Source organism: Danio aesculapii, chromosome 8, assembly GCF_903798145.1.
Source record: "Danio aesculapii chromosome 8, fDanAes4.1, whole genome shotgun sequence".
Taxonomy (NCBI): domain Eukaryota; kingdom Metazoa; phylum Chordata; class Actinopteri; order Cypriniformes; family Danionidae; genus Danio; species Danio aesculapii.
In genome coordinates, this window is record NC_079442.1 from 22,492,116 (window position 1) to 22,512,909 (window position 20,794).

At 36.5% G+C, this 20,794-nt stretch overlaps 1 protein-coding gene and 1 pseudogene across 5 annotated transcripts; one reads left to right on the plus strand and one right to left on the minus strand.

The window, feature by feature from the left end:
• Positions 1–20,794, minus strand: part of LOC130233397 (selenoprotein Pa-like) — a 234,583-nt pseudogene that overhangs the window by 13,436 nt on the left and 200,353 nt on the right.
• On the plus strand, positions 574–11,081 carry znf131 (zinc finger protein 131). Of its 5 annotated transcripts, none has more exons than XM_056463417.1 (7): positions 574–676; positions 1,292–1,445; positions 2,095–2,196; positions 4,647–4,791; positions 4,889–5,562; positions 5,652–5,782; positions 9,547–11,081. In XM_056463417.1, the coding sequence occupies exons 2-7, from the start codon at positions 1,322–1,324 to the stop codon at positions 10,045–10,047; spliced, it is 1,677 nt and encodes a 558-aa protein (XP_056319392.1). In that variant the 5' UTR covers positions 574–676; positions 1,292–1,321; the 3' UTR covers positions 10,048–11,081. The 5 variants fall into 5 exon arrangements, with proteins under 5 accessions (XP_056319392.1, XP_056319396.1, XP_056319395.1 ...); XM_056463421.1 differs by having other exon boundaries at positions 4,892–5,562; XM_056463420.1 differs by lacking the exon at positions 574–676 and adding an exon at positions 793–862.

A 20,794-nucleotide genomic window follows, 5' to 3' on the forward strand; every position in this document is an offset into this window, starting at 1 on the left:
GACAGACAGACAGACAGACAGACGGATAGATAGATAGATAGATAGATAGATAGATAGATAGATAGATAGATAGATAGATAGATAGATAGATAGATAGATAGATAGATAGATAGATAGATAATTATGATATAGAGAGTAACTATGATATGACATATGTGGTGTAGATAATAAATAGTAATTAGTTACTAGTTAATAAGTTAACGTTATTATAAATTTATGGTAACTAACCTTCAGTTTTCTCATTTTGATTGTAATGCAATATTGAGCACCTTTTGTAAAGTTTCTTTAAAATAATTTTTGTGAAAAGCGCTATACAAATACACTTGAAATATATAGATGTTTTAATTATGCTTTAGATATTTTAAATGTTAATCACGCTCAAGAATAAGCTAAAAAAAGGTATACACATCAGGATTTTAACATTTTAATCACGCTGCAAATGAAATATAACTTTATTTATTAGCTTTTGCATATCTAAATATTACGAGGTTTTCTGTCTCTGAGCCTCGCGCATGGCCTCGCGCGATAAACCTCTCCCGCGGGGGTTTATGGGAATTCGAGGCCAGAGCATGAGCGACCGCCCTTTTCCGACGAGCGGAGGAAAAACAGCACATTGATCGCTTCAGGCCTCCAACACGAATAAACAACCGCACTGTACATCCGAGCGTCACCCGGGGTAAGTCCTCCGGAGCGTTAGCCGCCCGGCAACACTCATTATTTAGCCGAAACGAATATGTCTGATTAAAAGAGCATTTTAATGCGCGATTTGATGACGTAACGACAATGGTCCCGAAAACAAATGGCGAATGCGTTAGCAGACACAGGCCCTGCGCGCGGATAACATGAAGCTGGCCGGCGCACGGTGCTGCTTTTGGCGTTTTCATATTTCTCTCATGGTCGCTGAAGTACGTGGCTTTTGCAGCTGTTTAACCTGCTGGATGTAAAGCTGGCCGTCTGGCTCCCCGCAGAAATGCGCGCTTATTCGGCATGCTGCTTAGATATGCCCGCTTCTCTGTGGATCTGTTGGCATAAGGGCCATTACAAAGTATGTGCTGAATTTATCTCAAAGTGTTGTCTGTGCTGAGTAAAGGGCGTCATTGAAAGATTGTTAACAGATATTTTGGCGTTCAAATGCTTTGACAGATTGCGGTTTGGGTATATTGTAGCATTTAGAACTGCTGAGCAATTGCTTTGTTATCAAGAAACCATATGTTTTTTTTTTAAATTACATGTTTTATAATTTGATATATTTCTTATTCCAGCGTGTTCTTATTGTGCTTGTGTTTTATAGTACTTGCATGCGCAGGGAAAGGGCTGAACCATGTCTGTTGATGGAGATGTTGACTATGGGCATGAGTTTCCAGCCCATTATAAAGTGATGCTTGACAAACTGAATGAGCAACGTCAGCTGGATCAGTTTACTGACATCACTCTCATTGTGGATGGTAAGGTTTCAGTCTCTCTGACTTTTAATGCAATCCTTTTCTGTGTTTGTGGGTCCTAAAAGTCTTAATGCCCTTATCCACAGTGTAAAATAATACATTTATCTTAATTCAAAATAGAAATCTATGCTATTCAATGTTGTATGCTATGCAAAACACTTTAAATCAAGGTGCATTCACTTTGGGTGACAAATAAAATTAATGAATTAAGATAGCAATGTTATCGGTTTATGATTAAAATAAGAACAAAAAATATTGGCAGAGGGGAATAAAAATGTTTCTGCTTGAACTGATTTGGAAGATATGCATTGAAAGATATTTGCTCTTTAAATTTTGAAGTCTTCTCAAAGTCAGTTTTATTCACAAGTAAATGTATGCTGCTTCAAGAATACTTGGACAGTTAAAATGGAAAACAAAACAAAAATGTTGAGAACAACTTTGTTGCCGATACAACTCATTATGCACTTTTACATTTTTTATTTAGAAAATAAAGTGTCATTGTGTTCCCTTTGGGTTACTAATTAAATGTCATTGTTAAAAGTCTCATGTTTGCATTCATTAAGTCTGCAGAACTGTTGCTTGCTGAATTTGGCAAATTATTAAAGAGTTACGCAGATTCAGTGGTGCTGATGTCTTTTATTTTTTAAAACAGGCCATCAGTTTAGAGCCCACAAAGCTGTTCTGGCTGCCTGCAGTCAGTTTTTCCACAAATTCTTCCAGGACTTCACTCAAGAGCCTCTTGTGGAGATTGAAGGTATCTAATGATGTATACAAATTCATGCAGCCAAAATGTGGATTTATATCATTTCCTGAATGTCCTCTCTACCTTTCCCGGATATTGTCAGGTTAAAGCTGTGTTGATACTGTGTTGTCAGGTTTAGTATGATTTAAATAAACTATAATGTGATTGCCCTGTTAAAGGATTAGTTATGTGAAAGATCCACCATCATTTACTCACCCTTTACTTGCTTCAAACCTTTATGAAATTCTTTCATCTGTTAAAAACAAAACGAGATGCATTGAAAAATGTTCAAAACCTATAACCATTGACTTTCATGGTATTTGTTTTTCCTATTGTGGAAAGCGATTACAGGTTTTCAGCGTGCTTCAAATTTTCTTCTTTTGTGTTCAACAGAAGAAAGAAACTCATAAAGGTTTAGAACCACTTGAGGGGAAGTAAATATTGAGTACATATTTTATAAGTAGGCACACCATCCTACCTTGCCACAATGTTGCCAATTATTTGAGTGTATAAAGTTATAAGCTTTTTTTCCTTTTTTTCATTAGTTGTTTCACCTATTGATTCATTTGAGGAAAATGCAAAAAATATATACAGGATTTGTGTATTTTGCATAGGATTTGGTTGATTGGTTTGGCTTAATAAGATTATTACAGTTTTTACACTTAGGCAATGAATTCCAGTAGATATATATTTTATATCTCAGAGAGGTAAAACTTTATCATACATTGCCTCATTTCAGTTGTAAAGTTTTGTAGAAATCTTATCTATTGAATTAATCAATCTATTAAAAAAATGTTGGCTAGAATTATGCATTATAGGCTTAAATTATAGAGAGAAATAACAGATAAACAGAGACTGCTGTCAGATCATGAAGCAGATCAATGTTGATCTTTCTTTCATGGTGTCAGTGCAGAAATGAACAAAACAATAGGCCTAATACAAAATATTATAAGAATAAAATATGAAACGATTATCAGATGGTAATATTTTATAGTATTTCCACTCTGTAATATTTCAGCATGCTTTCACTTTCGACATGAAACACACATTTGCCAGTAGGAATGACATACTGCCCTACTCATAATTCTCTCTAAATATATATATAAAGCCGAATATATGGCTATTACACAACCATAAAACACTGTGATGTAGCCTGGTTCGTTAGTTTGTTGCATTGTATTGCTTTCTCAGTACAATCTATCTGCTCCAGAGTTCGTTTCAATTGAGCTGAGACCACCTCATTCAGGTGATTTCAGTGATTCACATATGCTCAAACGAGACAGGTAGACAAACACAAACGTCTGTTGACTGTATTAGCATGCAATTGACAAACACTCTCAGCCAAATTAAACTTTTTGTCTCGGGCGTCTCACGCGCTGACCTTGGGCAGTCCTTGTCAAGCCCTGCCGTACGCAGATATATTCATATTAATAGCAAAATCTCTTGAATGGCTTGTTTAGCAAAGGTCAGTCTGAATGCAGTGTCCAACAGCCCTTAGGTTTGGTCATTTATGCTGAGAAGTAGAGGAATAATTGCATTGTTATAGAGGGTACCTTCAGTGAAATTTCTGTTATTAATTACTTTACCTCACGTCTTTACAAACCTTTGAACCCTTCGTTCAACTTTAGAACACAAGTTAGGATGTTTTAGATGAAATCTGAGAGCTCTCTCATCCTCACAATGGTCCCAAGACATTCAAAGTCCAAAAAATAACCAAAAACATTGTCAAAACATTCCATGTGATTTCAGTGGTTCAACTGTAATTATACAAACTCCAAAACACTTTTGTGTGCCAAAAAAAAAAAGTGTAAACTACTTTGTTGATCAATGTTTTATGTATCAGACCAGGGTGCGTGTTCACAACGGGCAATACAATACTTGCACTACTGCTGACTCTAAAGGCAATATATCATACTGACCAGAGTAAATGTGCACCCTGATGACCTAACTATAGAAATTACCAGACTTTACAAGTTTTATTTACAATTTATTTGGTACACAAAAGTCTTTTTGGAGCTTGAAATGATTGTAGTTGGTATGATAACCACTAAAGTCACATGTAATGTTTTAACAATGTATTTGGTTCCTTTTTTGGACTTAGAATGCCTCAGGACCATTGCTGTCTATGGAGGATGAAGGAGCCCTCAAATAACGTGTTCTTTTTTTGGGTGAAATAACCTTTAGTTCACATTTCTTCATGTATTGTTATGCTGCTGAAATCAAGTTTGGGAACTTGCATCAGCAAGCAATGGACAACTAGATTTATTAACATAAGCAATTTTTAATAAAGCTTTAACATATTAATTTTTCATGCTAACTAATGTTATCAACTGAAACATTATTGTAAAGTGTCACTTTGTATTTGATATGCTTATGTTTTAAATGATAAAATGCCCAAAATGAACTTTTAACAAAGTGTACAGTTCAACTCGATACAATCTTTGTCTTTTTACCTCAAACAGGTGTTAGCAACTCTGCCTTCCGCCATCTAATGGAGTTCACTTATACTGCTACATTAGCTGTGAATGGTGAGGAGGAAGTCAGTGATGTCTGGCGAGCTGCAGAATACCTTCAAATGCAGGAGGCAATCAAAGCCTTGAACAACAGGTTACTCACATACTGCACTGACTATACTATTCAGACATTTTCTTCTTTCTGATTTGATCTCAAAGTGTAAACAGTTGCTTTTCATCCTCCAATCTAGAAGGAATGGTACCGCCTCCCCCCAGCCTGGAAAGAGCAAGGCTAAGAAGAGGAAGATCTCAGAGACCTCCAATGTGATCACGGAGACTCTTCCTTCAGTGGACGCAGAATCTGTTGAAATCGAGGTGGAGGTTGGCGAGGAGCACATCGAGGTGGAGGAAAGCGGTCTGGTGGAGGTGGTGGACGTGGCCCGGGCCGCTACTGAACCCTCTTCAGATGACTCTGCTTTGGCTTTGCTGGCCGACATCACTAGCAAGTACCAGCAGGGAGAGCAGACGCTTCATGTTCTGAAAAAAGTTGACGAGACCGTAGTTGTGCAGGAGGAGGCAGTGGTGGCCTCCAAGACCCTGGAGAACATTGAAGTGGTGGAGGTTCAGATCTCTCAGCTCGACAACCTTTTCCGCTGCGATAAGTGCGACCGCTGCTTTAAACTCTACTATCACCTCAAACAGCACATGAAGACTCATATCGCCTCCCCGGATAGAGGCTTTGTTTGCAGACACTGTGGCAAAGCGTACGCCCGGGAAGGAGCCCTTAAACAGCACTTGAATAATTATCATTTTGATGCGGAGGAACAGTCCCGACGGCAGAAAAAGAAAGTGCATGTTTGCGAGTACTGTGAAAAACAGTTTGATCATTTTGGACATTTCAAAGAGCATTTAAGGAAGCACACAGGTGTGTGGGTGAGATGTTTTGAGGAAAGCTTACATGCTCAAGATTAAATTTTCCAAGTAACTTCTCAAATATTGATGTTTTTTTTGTAGGTGAGAAACCCTTTGAGTGTCCAGAGTGCCATGAGCGCTTTGCAAGGAACAGTACGCTGAAGTGCCACATGTCAGCGTGTCAAAATGGCTCTGGAGCCAAAAAAGGGCGAAAGAAGCTCTATGAATGCCAGGTTAGTTTTTTTCCACTATTTCTTAAATAACGCAAATGTTTGCATATTACTTTTTTATGTGTTTTGAACAACAGTGCATTTTAAAGATGCAGATCAATATTTCATTTTTAAATGAACAAAACTCCAGACTATTTAGGCTATTTTTCCTCTATTTAATGCAGTTATGTTCACAAAAACACATTCTATGTGAGGCTGTGTGGTTCTCATTGATATTTTGGTTTATTTTTTATAAAAATATTAGGGCCAAAAAAATCAACTATTAATATATGATTATAATTATTATATAGCAATATTAAGCAGAAAAATGATTACTTCTATAGTTAAAACAATGAGGATTTAATTAAAACAATAATTTGACAATACAGCTATTAAATTACAATAGTTTATGTTTGGTGTAATATCGTTTTAAGGATTTTAAAGCATTTTTTTTTTTAAACTCAGCATCGACTAGCGGTGTATCGGATCACAAATCCCACAGATCAGAAACAGATCATATTATGTTTTTTTTAGTCATGGATCGGACCATTTTTCGGATCTGCCAAAAAGAGGAGACATGTAATTAGCTTTCTATTTATTACAAAATTGTACTGCAAGAACAACCCATATTTATCTTTAGTCTCAATTTCAGTAAATGATTCAGTTATTCACTCATAAAACGTCATGTTCCATTGCTAGATGTGTCATTTTTGAAGAATTATTCAGTGGCATGTTGTTGATGGCTGGTTATCGCTACCTATTGGTTAAATAATGTAGTTGTTACCTACAACTGTCATTTTTGAGCACGTGACAGTGATTTTAATCTTTAAAACTTTAATCTTTTGAACTGTTATCCCAATATTTCTGTGTTAATTGACTGTTTGTAACTTCATAACTAACTCAAAAGACTAAAGACTCAATCTCTTTGTTGATTTTTGAGGTTCTCAAACACTGATTTGAATGCAGTGATTCGAAGGATTAATAAACATATGCAAATCATCATCAGTTATAATTTGTTGCGTGTTGAGATCCTGATCTTTTAATAATTAATCATGCAGCCTACACTGAATGCATTAATGCAGGCTAAACAAGCAGTGACAGAAAACACCTTTAACCTAAGAAACCCACCACATCCCGAATAACCTACCATGTAGGCATGTGCACAGGTAGGGCTCAACCTGCCCTTTTTTTTTGCCCCTCAAATGAATGTGAAAAGTGCCCCTTCACTTCACGATCGCCAACTCCAGACCCCAAACCCCATAAACAGCCCCCGCCCCCAAAACACCGACATTCTTCACGATCACTCACGAAAAAACAATACAGTGATAATCAAAACAACTTTTTTGTTACAAAACTATGAGCTAAACCGGCTTCTTCTGAATTTGCACTTATCACAAATAGGAGATGTATTGGAGAAAATCCTATGTAATTTCTTTTTGGAGAAGTGTAGTCTATGTAGGACCTTGAACTGAATGAGGCATAATCCATTATTGATTGGTTGATTATCAATATCCTCTAAGCTATTCTGCCAGATTTCTTCCAAAATTTCGATTCCAATCTCTCGTTCCCATTCTTCTATTCAATTCAATTCACCTTTATTTGTATAGCGCGTTTACAATGTAGATTGTGTCAAAGCAGCGTCACATAAAAGGTCATAGTAAATTGGAACAGTGTAGTTCAGTTTTTAGTGTTTAAGTTCAGTTCAGTTTAGCTCAGTTCAGTTTGGTTTAAAAATCACTCCTGAGAGTCCAAACACTGAAGAGCAAATCCAACGATGCGCAGCTCTACAGATCCTAGTAGATCCTCTACTAATCCATGCAAGCCAGTGGCGACAGCGGAGAGGGAAAAAAACTTCACTAATTGGCGAAAGAGAAGAAAAAAAACATTGAGAGAAACCAGACTCAGTTGGGCACGACCATTTTAATTTCTCCGCTGGCCAAACGTCTTGTGCAAAGCTGCACTCTTCTCTGATCAACTTTGTAGTGGGGCATTAGCTGCAAATAACCTTTCAAAAATTTGAGAACTGATGTTTGTGTTCCCTGAACTGTGTGAGACAATCATCAATGACTGAGGGCGGGACCTCCTCTAGGGAAACATTGTGTATGCAAGTAATTCCTGAGAGCAGTATTTTAAGAGTTATACATAATGCATATGTACCTCTTAATAACAAATTAATTACAACTTAAAGTCTTAAAGTCAGAGATTTAATTTTTACTAGTGGACATCTGGCCTTGATGGACTGAACAGAAAAAATGAACCTAGATTTCAATGTCAAATGAAGATAGAGCCTCAGATCTACACGTTACATCATTACTGCAGACCAATTGTAGTTCAAATGCGTTTATCATTGAAAAAGAACTTGGAAAACTTGCTTTTGTGTACTTTTTCAACTTCTTGAAGCCTCCAAATGAACATTTTGTTTAAAATGACAACACACCAGTTCATTATTCGATATTCCATGAAGTATATCAAGGCATTAGAGCTTTTTATTGATTATACCCTGTAAACACTCACTGGCTCCTTTATTAGGTACACCTGTCCAAATGCACATAAAAGCAAATTTCTAATCTGCTAGTCACATGGCAGCAACTCAATGCATTTAGGAATGTAGACATGGTCAAGATGAACTACTGCAGTTCAAACCGAGCATCAGAATGGGGAAAAAAGGTGATTTAAGTTACTTAAATCAAAACGTGGCATGGTTGTTGGTGCCAGATCTTTTCTGAGTATTTCAGAAACCGCTGATGTACTGGGATTTTCATGCACAACCATCTCTAGGGTTTAGAGAGAAAAGGAGAAAATATCCAGTGAGCGGTGGGCGCAAATGCCTTGTTGAAGTCAGAGGAGAATGGCCAGACTGTTTCAAGCTGATGGAAAGGCAACAGTAACTCAAATAACCAGTCGTTACAACCGAGGTATGCAGAAGGGCATCTCTGAATGCAAAACACGCTGTACCTTGAGGTGCCACTCCTGTCAGCTAAGAACAGGAAACTGAGGCTATAATTCACACAGGCTCTCCAAAATTGAACAATAGAAGATTGAAAAAATGTTGCCTGATCTGTTGAGTCTCAAATTCTGCTTCAACATTCGGATGGTAGGGTCAGAATTTGGTGTCAACAACATGAAAGCCTGGATCCATCCTGCCTTGGATCAGAGGTTCAGGCTGGTGTAATGGTGTGGGGGATATTTTCTTGGTGCACTTTGGGCCATTAGTACTAAATTGACCATCATGTCAGTGCCACAGTCTACCTGAGGATTGTTGCTGACCATGTCCATCCCTTTATGACCACAGTACACCCATCTTCTGATGGCTATTTCCAGCAAGATAACGCGCCATGTCATAAAGCATGAATCACCTCAGACTGGTTTCTCAAACATGTCAACAAGTTCACTGTACTCAAATGACCTCCATAGTTACCAGAGCTCAATCCAATAGAGCACCTTTGGGATGCGGTGGAAAGGGAGATTCTCATCATGAATGTGCAGCTGACAAATCTGCAGCAACTGCATGATGCTATCATGTCAATATGGACCAAATTCTCAGAGAAATATTTTAAGTATCATGTTAAATCTATGCCAAGAAGGATTAAAGCAGTTCTGAAGGCAAAGGGGGGTTTAACCCGGTACTAGTAAGGTGTGCCTAATAAAGTGGCCAGTGAGTGTATTTGGACTTCTCAATATGTCGTGAGGTGCCAATAATCTTTCTAAACTTAAATTATGAACAGTTGTTTTCCCTTTTCATGTTTTCAGCTTTATCGTGATCTATAATCCATCTTTTTACTCCTCAGGTTTGTAGCAGTGTTTTCAATAGTTGGGAGCAGTTCAAGGACCACTTGGTGACCCACACGGGTGAGAAACCCAACCACTGCACGCTCTGCGACCTGTGGTTCACAGCACCCAGAGACCTCCACGCTCACCTGCAGGAGCTCCATGGCTTACAGGAGAAGGTCGTTGTGGCGGAGGACATCTTGATTTCAGACCCTGCCAATGTTTTGTCTATGGAGGAAGGCGAGGAGCGGGTGATTCTGGAGGATGGTATACGGGTGGAGCACGTCACTGTAGAACCGGTGGACGTTGTGGCCGTTGAGGAGACTCTCGTGGTGGAGGAAGAAACGCAGATACAGCCCTCTCAACCCGAGGGTGGAGTAGCAGAGACAGTGGTTTTACAGGTAGACAGCGAACGATTGAAAGAACAGGTGATAGGGATTCAAATCGAACAGGTGACTGTTGAAACCCCAGCAAAAGCCAAACAAGAGCCTGCTAGTTGTGAAAAGACTGCGAATGTATGAAAGGCTGTACTTGGACGTTATGGGAATGAATTGAGGAGGCTTTTTCTCCTTTTCCACCCTTTTAAAATGATACAATAAAGCTCATTGTGGAGTCGTCCAACATAGATGGATCACCTGCTCTATTTCTTTCTTTCAGCTTGGCTTTTTCAGAAAGCAGTGTCTATAGTACGATCACAAGTTCAGTCATGCTCTTAATGTATGTTGTGGATAAGAATAGTTGGAGATTCGTTTCAGGAATAGTGCACGTCGACAAGGCTGTGGTGGAAAGAATGTTTTTTTTTTGTCTTTGGATGTATGTTTATAGTGTGTGTAAGAAGCTTATTTTCATAAAAGAATTAAAGGGCAACATGTGCCCCCAAATTATCCAGAGCCAACATGTATGCACTTCTGGCTTGTGTTTTTAAAAGTTCATCTTGTTTAGAGAAATATGAATGTCAGCACTCTTTTCTAAGGAATTCTAATTATGTTGAGACAAATTGCGATAACACCATTTAACCTAAATTTGAATGTAATAGAGATTTTACTATAAAAGTAGATTTAACTTTGGGATTAATCTTTTGGCGTTGATCTTAAATGCCACCTATGATAAATTGTCTTTTGTAAGCTGTTTGGACAGAACTGTGTTTAGGTATAGTGTGTCCAGTCATAGTGGAGTGATATACAGACAATAAGTCTTTTTTTTATTTTTTTGCTGACGCTAAAATGGGATCCAAATCCCTCTCATTTTGAGGCCCACCGCAACGTGACGTAAGAGTGCGGTATCCCTGCCCACCGAATTGATTGACAGCCTTGTATTAACATGTCTCTGTAGTAATGCGTACAACCAAATCAACAGGACCGGATGTGCGCAAAGCAACCAGGATTAAAAGATCTGTTCAGCTCTCTGTGATCATCAATTATCATCAAATGTGATCAAGAATGAGTTTTACAAGTTTAAAACGTTTTAAATTGGTGCATGTTTGTAATTAATTACAGAGATTTTACTGTATCGCCACAGCCGCATGTCAGTACAATTATAAAAGAAGACACTTCAATCCTGGTTTGTGGATGTTAAATCAGTTTTATTTTGTACATTAACATAACAAATAATCATATAGCAGAGGATATTAACGTATACCCTGTCACATTTGCTGTGCAAAAACATTGTAAAGTTAAACGCGCGCACGGTGTATGTGTATGTGTCTTTGTCTGTGAACTTTGTATCGACATTGTGTGTGACTCATCGTGGCAGAAAGGCTTGAATTACATCAAATAATCATTGGTAAAGTTCTTACTGTAGTATTTCTCACAAACGATATGTGAGATCTGCTTCCTTCATGTTTGTCACTGTGGTATTTATCTGATACAGCCGAGACAAACTTTGACAGGCACGTGGGAACGGTGGGCGGGGAGAACTAGCATTAAAAGCACAGGCCACAAAAACAGCTGCAAGATGCTCAGAGCTGAAAATTACAAACTTCTGAAAGGTAAAATAAATAATCTGATGGGTGCTTTGAGCTGAAACTTTACAGACACAAAAGACTTAAATTAAATCTTGAAAAGGGTAAAATAGATGTCCTGTAAGGGAAGCTGTAATTCAGGAGGAAGTGATCAGTAAGGGCTACATGATGAGGCAAACAAAATTGTATTAACTTAGTTTTAATTTTATTAAGAATGTATTAGAACTATTAGAAAAAAATGTGAACTAAAATGTTTTTTTTTCTTTTTACCCATGTAATCATTTTACAGTTCTTAAAGCTTGGTGCAAATGAATTGTAATTAATTCATTTGCATATTTGATTTCATTAGCATGTTTAAACATTTCTTCCTGTTCATGTTTTGGGCATCTTTGTTGCTTTCAGTTACTTTTTTTATTTGTCTTTTTTAAATCAGGAAAATCAACAAGATGCCTGACAAGTCTGTGGTAAAATATAGTAACACTGTATGACAGTTTAGTACAGGGGTGCACTAATCTTTTCATATGAAGGGCCAAAAGCCAAATATTGAGAGCTGTGGGCCAAAGGTAAATATACCAAACTATATTACATTAAAATTGTCATGGGTAATTTTTTTCATAATATTTTAAATTGTTAAGCAAATAGAAAACATTACTCTAAATCGGATACATTAATGCATTATAGCTTTTTTAATGATAATGTATTTCAATAAAAACATCACATTTATAACACGGTGGAGCTGAATGCGGAATACCCTAGTCAAGCAGAATCTGTCTTTGACTTGATTTGCTCACCAAAATCTCTGCATTGTCGGGTGACAGTTCCTACTGATTTATTTACACCATTTAATTCCGTTAGCTTTTAACAATAAAACAAACAAAGGGTTGCATTTAAATTGACAATCTTGAAACCATCCCCATCATTCTTCCTTTCTTCTTAGATGAGATGGTGGGCCGAATCAAAGGTTACCATGGGCCAACTTTGGCCTGTGGCCCCTGGTTTGGGTATATTTGATTTAGTGGGTGTCTTCTGTAAGTTGCTGTATTAAGTCTTTATACATTTGAAACTTTGGGGTAAAAAAAAATAAATAAAACTAATAATAAAAAAACTCATGTATTGCTGTGATACAATTGGGGAATCTTTGAATAATATATTGGGCAGTTAGGGTGCCTGAAAATATAATATGATGGCCAAATGTTGCTTTAAGGCTGATAATGTCGAGTATGGTTAACATTCATTTTATACAAATTCTAATTACAAAACCTGTTACCCAACACTCCCCCAAAAAATACATGTACATGTTTTCATATTTCTGAGGGTATAATAAAACATACTGGGCAGTGAAATAAACAAACATTTGAATACCAATGGTTTATATAATCACACAAAACCTCTATTCAGATAGTTGGTTAACTTTAAATACACGTTTAATGTATTTCTAGCATTAAAAGGGTCATAACATCTTATTGGTTTAGGAACCCATTTAGTCCCACCTCCAGGCTGTGATTGGTTGATAGCGCTGTCTGTCACTTAACCTCCCTGTTGCTGTGATGGTGCCTGGAGTCCTCGCGCATCACACTGAGGCCAATGACACACACATACACACACCGAGCACTGAATGATCTCTCAACGAACACGCACGATAAAGTCAACCGGGATGCTTTTAGAAAAGGTAAGGACAACTACTCTTATCCATTCTTATCATATTAAGTGATTACCAAAGAAACCATGACCAATTCGTGTATGCGTACAAATTGTTAACAAGGCAGATACCATTTGTTTAGAAATCAATCGACAGATCCTGATGTTGATGTACATGTCGTTACTACCTAGCAGCAGTTGTTATGGAAGCTATAATGTACATTATAATTCATATTTAATTTAGATAATAGCATCGGCTCATTAAAAATAGCTGTTATTATAAGAAATATTTTATAATAACATTGCATATATTGACTTCAAATAGGAACCAAATCTTAAGACACACAATCTTCCATGAACGTGTTTAAAATAAGTTTTATAATAACAAGTTTTTCCCTCTAGTTGCCTAACATTATAGCTATATTTAATTAATATGTTTTAAATGTACTATTTCTAATCTCATTCATGTAATTAAATGTTAAATGTCTAAAGCTTTACAATAAAATCCTTTGATCAAGTGCCATGTGTGATTAATAGCGTTGGAGAATTTGTGGGGGTCTACAGAGTCTCTCAGGTGTAAATAATAAAAGCCTCATCAGTGTTTGAACAGTACAGGTGTGCGAATCTCTGAGCCTGAATGAATAGATCTGATCCCAAATGGCTACTGAATAGAAGTATTAATTTGCAGAGAATATTATAATTTATGATACCAAATGATCCTTTCTAGATTCTCTGGGATTGATGTCAACTTTTGTTCAGTCTCCTTTGATGACTCCTTAGTTTGATGACATGAAACATGGTTTTAGGTATGAGATTAAAGCTGCTTTGATGGGCTGGGAATACATTACCAGAGCACAATGCAACGGAAACAGCCTTTTTTGTGGTTTCGCCGCATAATCTGCATGTTTTCCCCCTCAAAGGTCCAAACATCAATTGAACTCCTTAATTATGTTCCTTTTTTAAGGACTCATTATAGTGGACATATTCAGACATGTATCAACATGTTCTGAAGCATGTGCAATGCTTATAGTTTCTTGCATTTTAATGCAGTTAAATTTAATGCTTTTTTTTTTTCTTGCATAAAAGTGCATGAGTATCTATCTATCTATCTGTCTGTCTGTCTGTCTGTCTGTCTGTCTGTCTGTCTGTCTGTCTGTCTGTCTGTCTGTCTATCTATATATATGTAGTAATTTAATAAAACATTATTTTTTATTTTCTTTTTCGTCAAAGAACGTTTATTTACAATTGCTTTCGTTTTAACTGCTTCATTCCACAGTAAATTATTCTAAATTTGGTGGCTACGTGATGGAAATTCCAGATTGGCACCTCTGGCCCCCTATTGTCCCTGATCTTTTCACTACTGAGCTCTTTTCCCCCTCTCTAGCCATGTGTCTCAATCAAAACACACACAGGGGGGCTTTGTGTAGCTGTACCAATGAGTGTGTACACAGAAATTGCACGCTGAGTATGTACTACATTTAATTTGGAACTTGCTTCTCAACTATTTAAAAATGAAATACTGAATGGTAGAAAGTCACAAACTCCATTGCCGTTTGGGACATTTCACTGTCTTCTTTTAAATGGCACAGTAAATTATCCAGTAGATGTAAACAGCAAAAATCAGTCCAAGGCCCTCGAAAAATGTGGAAAAATATTTTAAAGCCTTTATTGACATGGTTATTCACAGTTTTAAGGAATAGCCATGTGAATAAATACTTTTGAATATTTTTCCACATTTTTCGAGTGCCTTGGACTGATTTTTGCAGTTTATTCTGATGAATCCCTTACCCAAAGAGTACCGACATATTATTTAAGCTACCCCTTGGATCTTTTTGTTTGATTTTGTTTTTTTATTCATTAGATCCTGTTCCTAATCTCACTAAATGTAGCCGGAAAAAAGTAAGTTGTGATTCTCTTGTGTATAGTAGCAATCCAGCGCAAATAACTCAGGACTTTAATCCACAAATGTAAATACACTGGATAAATCACATGCATGCATTTGCATTTTACATGCATAACACTTAATTGAGCAAAACACAGAGTAATTTAGGTCATTTATTTTATTTTAAAAAAACTACAAAGACATATCAAAGCACAGAGTTTCAGAGTTGGGGCAGGTTTGTGAGAAGACATGTTGCATTCATCAGACATGTCATTTACAATAATGGTAGGTGTCCACTAAATTCAAGCGTATTTTTTCTGTTATTATAAGTGGAAGCATCACGTTTTTAAGCAACAGCATGGCGGGTTGCTGAGCATCTGTTTTACGCTGAGTGCTGCGCGAAAACGTTTCAATCAAAGTGGACATGAGCCAAAAAATTTGCATTTTCAAAATATGATTTTTTGTGCAGATAATTCAGTTTGTGCAACCTTCATTAACTGAATAACAAAGTAAAAAAGGAAAAACACAGATGCTAATTGTTTATTGATAATTATTTATGTGTAGTTTAAAAAAATATATTTTTTTGCATAAAATATAATATAAATAAATAAAATGGTGATATATAAATTTGCCATCTTGCTCCAGCAAAAGTGACCTCAATAAGTTTGACGATGTAATCACAACTTGCAATTTGTAAATACAGATCTCTAATACACACATATAAGTGACTAAATAAACAAGGAACAGGTGAGCACAATAAGTCATTCATTCATTTTCCTTCGGCTTAGCGCCAACTTATCTAGCATATGTTTTACACAGCGGATGGGTCACACTTACTCTCACATGCACACACATACACTACAGACAATTTAGTTTATTTACTTCACCTATACCGCATGACTTTGGACTTTGGGAAACCGAAGGAAACCCACGCGAACACGGGAAGAACATGCAAACTCCACACAGAAATGCCCACAGACCCAGCTGGAACTCGAACCAGCGACCCTCTTGCTGTGAGGCGACAGTGCTAATCACTGAGCCTCCATGATGCCCAAGCACAATAAGTAACCATTGTAAAAGAAACACACATTAGAAAGCAAGGTCAACTACAGTAGATAAGCACATGTTACACACATGAAATTTATTGAATTAGTAGTTTGTCACAACACGTAAGCTTGTTTGTGCTTTGTTTTTGTTATCAGGCTCAAAGAAATCTTATTCATAGAAATTCATATATAGGTGGATCTTATTAATATAATTACTTTCTACAATAAAAGTGCCTGTATTTTAGAGAAAAAGATCTTCTAGCTTAGCTCAGCCAGTGTTTTTTTTCCCCAAGGGGCCTCTGATGTCCATGTGTTGAGTGTTTATCTTATGTGCAGATCAGGGCTAGATCAGTAGAAGTGGTCCCTGTGGATGATGCTTAACGCTTAGTCAGTGCTGTTGTCCTGCAGGGCATGAAGGGAGTCACACAGCTGATGTAAGTACCACATTTCTAAATACTGCCCCTGAGACTATAGAGCTAATGGTGGAGTGTAGAAGAAAACAGCTGAATGAGGAGTTCTTAATTGGAGTCATGCATACTGAAGTATTTAAATAGTAAAATATAAACTTTAAATGGGATAACTTTAAAAATGACATACCCTCATGACATTCCAAACATGTTTGACATAAGGTTAAATAAAGGATGAAGCAGTTGAAAACCTATATTTCAACAAACCCATAGCTTCAGCTTTTCCTTCACGTATTTGCACTAAATCCTTGCAATAATTTATAAATGTTCATTAAAAAAGCCCCTCAAAAAACAATGCAAACTGATGGTGTTTTTATTACCCACACTTTTTTTTCTCTCCTGAGATTAGCCATTGCAAAAAAACCATGACAAGGCATGTTGGTATGTTTATGTATATTGCAGCTATTAAATGCAAGGAAAGCCCTGAATATTTGGGAGCAGCCACATATGAGCTGTTTATTAGAAGTTTAGATTACAGTTAATGATTTAATAAAGGAACTGCGGATGAATAATTTCTGCATGAACAGATCAATCTTTTTTTAGTCAGGTAATTCTATATACCATTTCAATGTGGTCATGTCATTGGCCCATAAACGTATCACTAAGCTACAAAAAGCAAACTAAAATCAATTGTTTCAATTTAATGTTGTAAATGAATCTGAGTTTTTAAAATGTAAATACGGTCAGTTGACAAGTAGAGGACTATGCAGAAGACATCGGCAAGCAAATCAAGGCAAAAATTCTGTTATAAATAGATTGTTTTTGTTTTTAATGTAACACGTTCATTATAAAATGTGCAACTAAAAAATATGTGTACTGTATTAGTTGATATAAAGCAGTGTGTTCTAGTTATTTTTAAATATTATTAAATAAATTAGAAAATTACTCATGGCAGCAATAGTTACCTTTGGTCAACTAGCCTCAATCAAGTTTGGTTTTTGGCCCTTCATAAGAAAAAGTTTGGGCACCTCTGAATTAAACCAATTGAATTTACAATTTGTTATAAGTTGTATTCATTTTTGCAAAAATGTTCAGCAGCCATTCTTCTTATGATAGCAAAATATTTTATGTAAAAATATTTTCCCTACTTTGAATATACATTTATTTAAAATAAAAAAATTACAACATTATATCGGCACTTTTGATTTGACTTTTAATGCATCTTTGTAAAATTTAATAAATGAACAGTGTTGTGTACTTTTTGTTACTAGTTTGCTATCAGTACTGGCAGATTAAGTGATTTGGGATATTTTATAATTGCCTCATACATCATGATATTTGTGTTAAAAGGTTTAGTATATGGTGTGAGGTGTTTGTTTTAGAAGTGCTGTTAGTGCTCAGCGGCTCTAGAGAGTGAAATGAGGCACTCTGTGTTCTAATATTCGGCTCTTCTGGGACATTGTTACAGGAAGTACATCAGCAAACTCACCCTAATTGCATCCTCAAACAAACACAAATGCTCACACTGAGTCTCAGTCAAATTTGCAGTAAGACTTTTAATTTAGTTCATATTAAAATCCTAAATGCCTCATAAATGCACCTGATCCTCCAACACTAGCACTTTACAGTCTCTTCTAAATCTGTGTAATGGTTTCTTCTTTTTTTTCTTATTCTTTAATTACTATGGAAAAACTATGTACACTCGTAGGGTGCCTAGGTGGCACAGTGGGTAGAACAATTGCCTTACAGCAAGAAGGTTCGATCCCCAGCTGGGTCAGTTGGCATTTCTGTGTGGAGTTGGCATGTTCTCCCCGTGTTGGAGTGGGTTTCCTATGGGTGCTCCAGTTTCCCCTACAGTCCAAAGACATGCGCTATGGGTAAATTGAATAAACTAAACTGGCCGTAGTGTATGTGTGTGAATGCAAGAGTGTATGAGTGTTTCCCAGTGTTGGGTTGTGGCTGGAAGGGCATCCGCTGCATAAAACGTATGCTGGATAAGTTGGCAGTTCATTCCGCTGTGGCGACCCCTGATTAATAAAGGGACTAAGTTGAAAAGAAAATGAGTGAATGAATGTACTCGTCTTAATTAAAGCTTAACACTAGAACTACCGAGGCGGCCATTTTGACCGTTTATAATTTTTGCAATTGAATAACTTTGTTGAAATAAAACACACTTATATACCCTTAGTCTTCCTAAATATGTGTATATTTCTTACTTGCATTATTTTATTAAATTACAAAGCATAAAAGGGTTTTTATTATTTCTACCTTTAAAGGTGCAGTGTATGATCTGCCAAAATGCTATCCGTTAGCATAATAGCTTTGAAAACACAGTTCCTCACCTGCCGTCCAAAGCCACACTTCCTGAAATCATGAAGGTGCACTGTAAAGATGACTGTAGACAATCCTCTAGATCGTGTCATTCGCCAGTTAGAAAATGTTTGTACTTTGTAATACTAGGACTAAACCATACTTGTATGCTGTTTCAGACTGTAGCATATTCAAAGTAGCATGGCAAACAATATAGGGAGCGCGTCACAGGTTGTCATTGTTCAAAAAGGAACCAATGTGAATATAAAACCAACTTCACCTCAGTAAACAGACGAGGCGGAATAGTGCTACTTACTTATGTTTTGTTTTTAAACTAATTTAAAAAATCTACATTATCGATGCTGTAAAAGGTCCCTTATGAAACTGAAAATAGTCACATCAAGCTTTCACCGGAGGATTTCAGTGGCTGAACAACACTTCTGTGCATATAACTCATTCTTAATAGAACACAATCTGCTAAAGCTTTGTCCGACTAAAATAGTTTTAAAACAGAACATTACCTGTCTAAAAGAAATCCTTCAGCCATGGTGTCATCCTTCCTCCAGCGTGCAGCGCTTTTGATTCAGCATTTGTTTTTATTGCTGTCACTCTTTCTCTCGTGTGCACATGAATGCGGTGTGCATGCAAGGAAGATCTGTCTGCGTTAGTGGGGTGCGCAGATGTACAAATCTACATTTGTTGACAGACAGTTTGGGCTATTTATCAGAATTATAGGAATTATTGGCTCGACAAATTTTAATTGGACGAACATGTTTTAGTCTTATGCCTTACCCAGAATATAAAAATACATATGAATACATTAAGATCATTTATTTAATCATTACTGTTGGAATGTGAAGAGACTTTCAACCAGCACAACAAGAAGACAATCACCTACTGCACCTTTAATTACAATAGCGTCAAAGTGACCGGGTCCATTTCAGTGTCTGCTACTTTTCCCTGTGACTTTGAGTATGTGTGCCTCTGTTGCCTAGCAACTTCCTGCTAACATAAACATAACTTTCTTCTAGCATAAACATAACTAACAGATATGTCTTTAAAAAAGCAAATTCAGTGCTGTGAAAAAGCCTTCTCCCCTGCTTGTGAAAGTGAACTCTAGTAGCCTAACTATACATTTATAGGCTGTATTATCAAAAGGATAGTTTTTTTAGGGTGATTATTTAAGTATGATGGCAGACATTCAATGCTTAATTTTAACATCTCAATAGAAGCTTTGAATGTAACTCTGACGTATGGCAATGGCCATGATAACGGTCAGAATGGCTGCTATGCTAATTCTAGTATTCTGGTAGTTTCAGTTTCTTGAGGCCCAAGGTGTTTTTTTATTTATGCTATTTGGGCTTATTAGAACCTAACCTAGAAGTATCATCTTTTGATATAATGTACTTTTAGAGAAAAATGGTGGTCCAAATTTACATAAAACACTTTTTCCTGAATGTTTTTAAATGCATATTTAACTTTTTTTAAAACTTGCTTTGACTATCAGAGATTTTTTCCCAATTTTGGACAGTTGAAAATAGTGTTTGGGACATTTCACATGCAGCAAAACAGTTGCAGGATGACACTGTATGTCTGTAACAAAATATAAAACATTTATAACATTTATAGCAGGTTTTACATAAAAAAAAGTTCCATTAATAATTTAATAAAACCAAAAACAACAAAAAACAAGCCTTAGGAGGTTAATGTGTCACCATGGAAACTAAAACGAAATATAGAATAAAGTTCTAAAAAGCATAATGTTTGGTTCATACCAAAGGGGAAATGAAGTTTTCTTAAATGGATTAATTGCATCTACCAAGAAAGTTCAAATAATTTAAGCAGAAAAAGAATGCGGCAAATAGACTGAGGCAAAAAACATCCAGCATGCGACAGTGTTCAGGAATGTTTATTTAAAATAAAAGCCCTTCTAGTTCACTGCTTTGGAACTGACGTTGATTAATTAAAGTTGAGATGTTAAAGTTGAAATTCTTTTAACTTGACACTGCATTTTAAAAACATGGT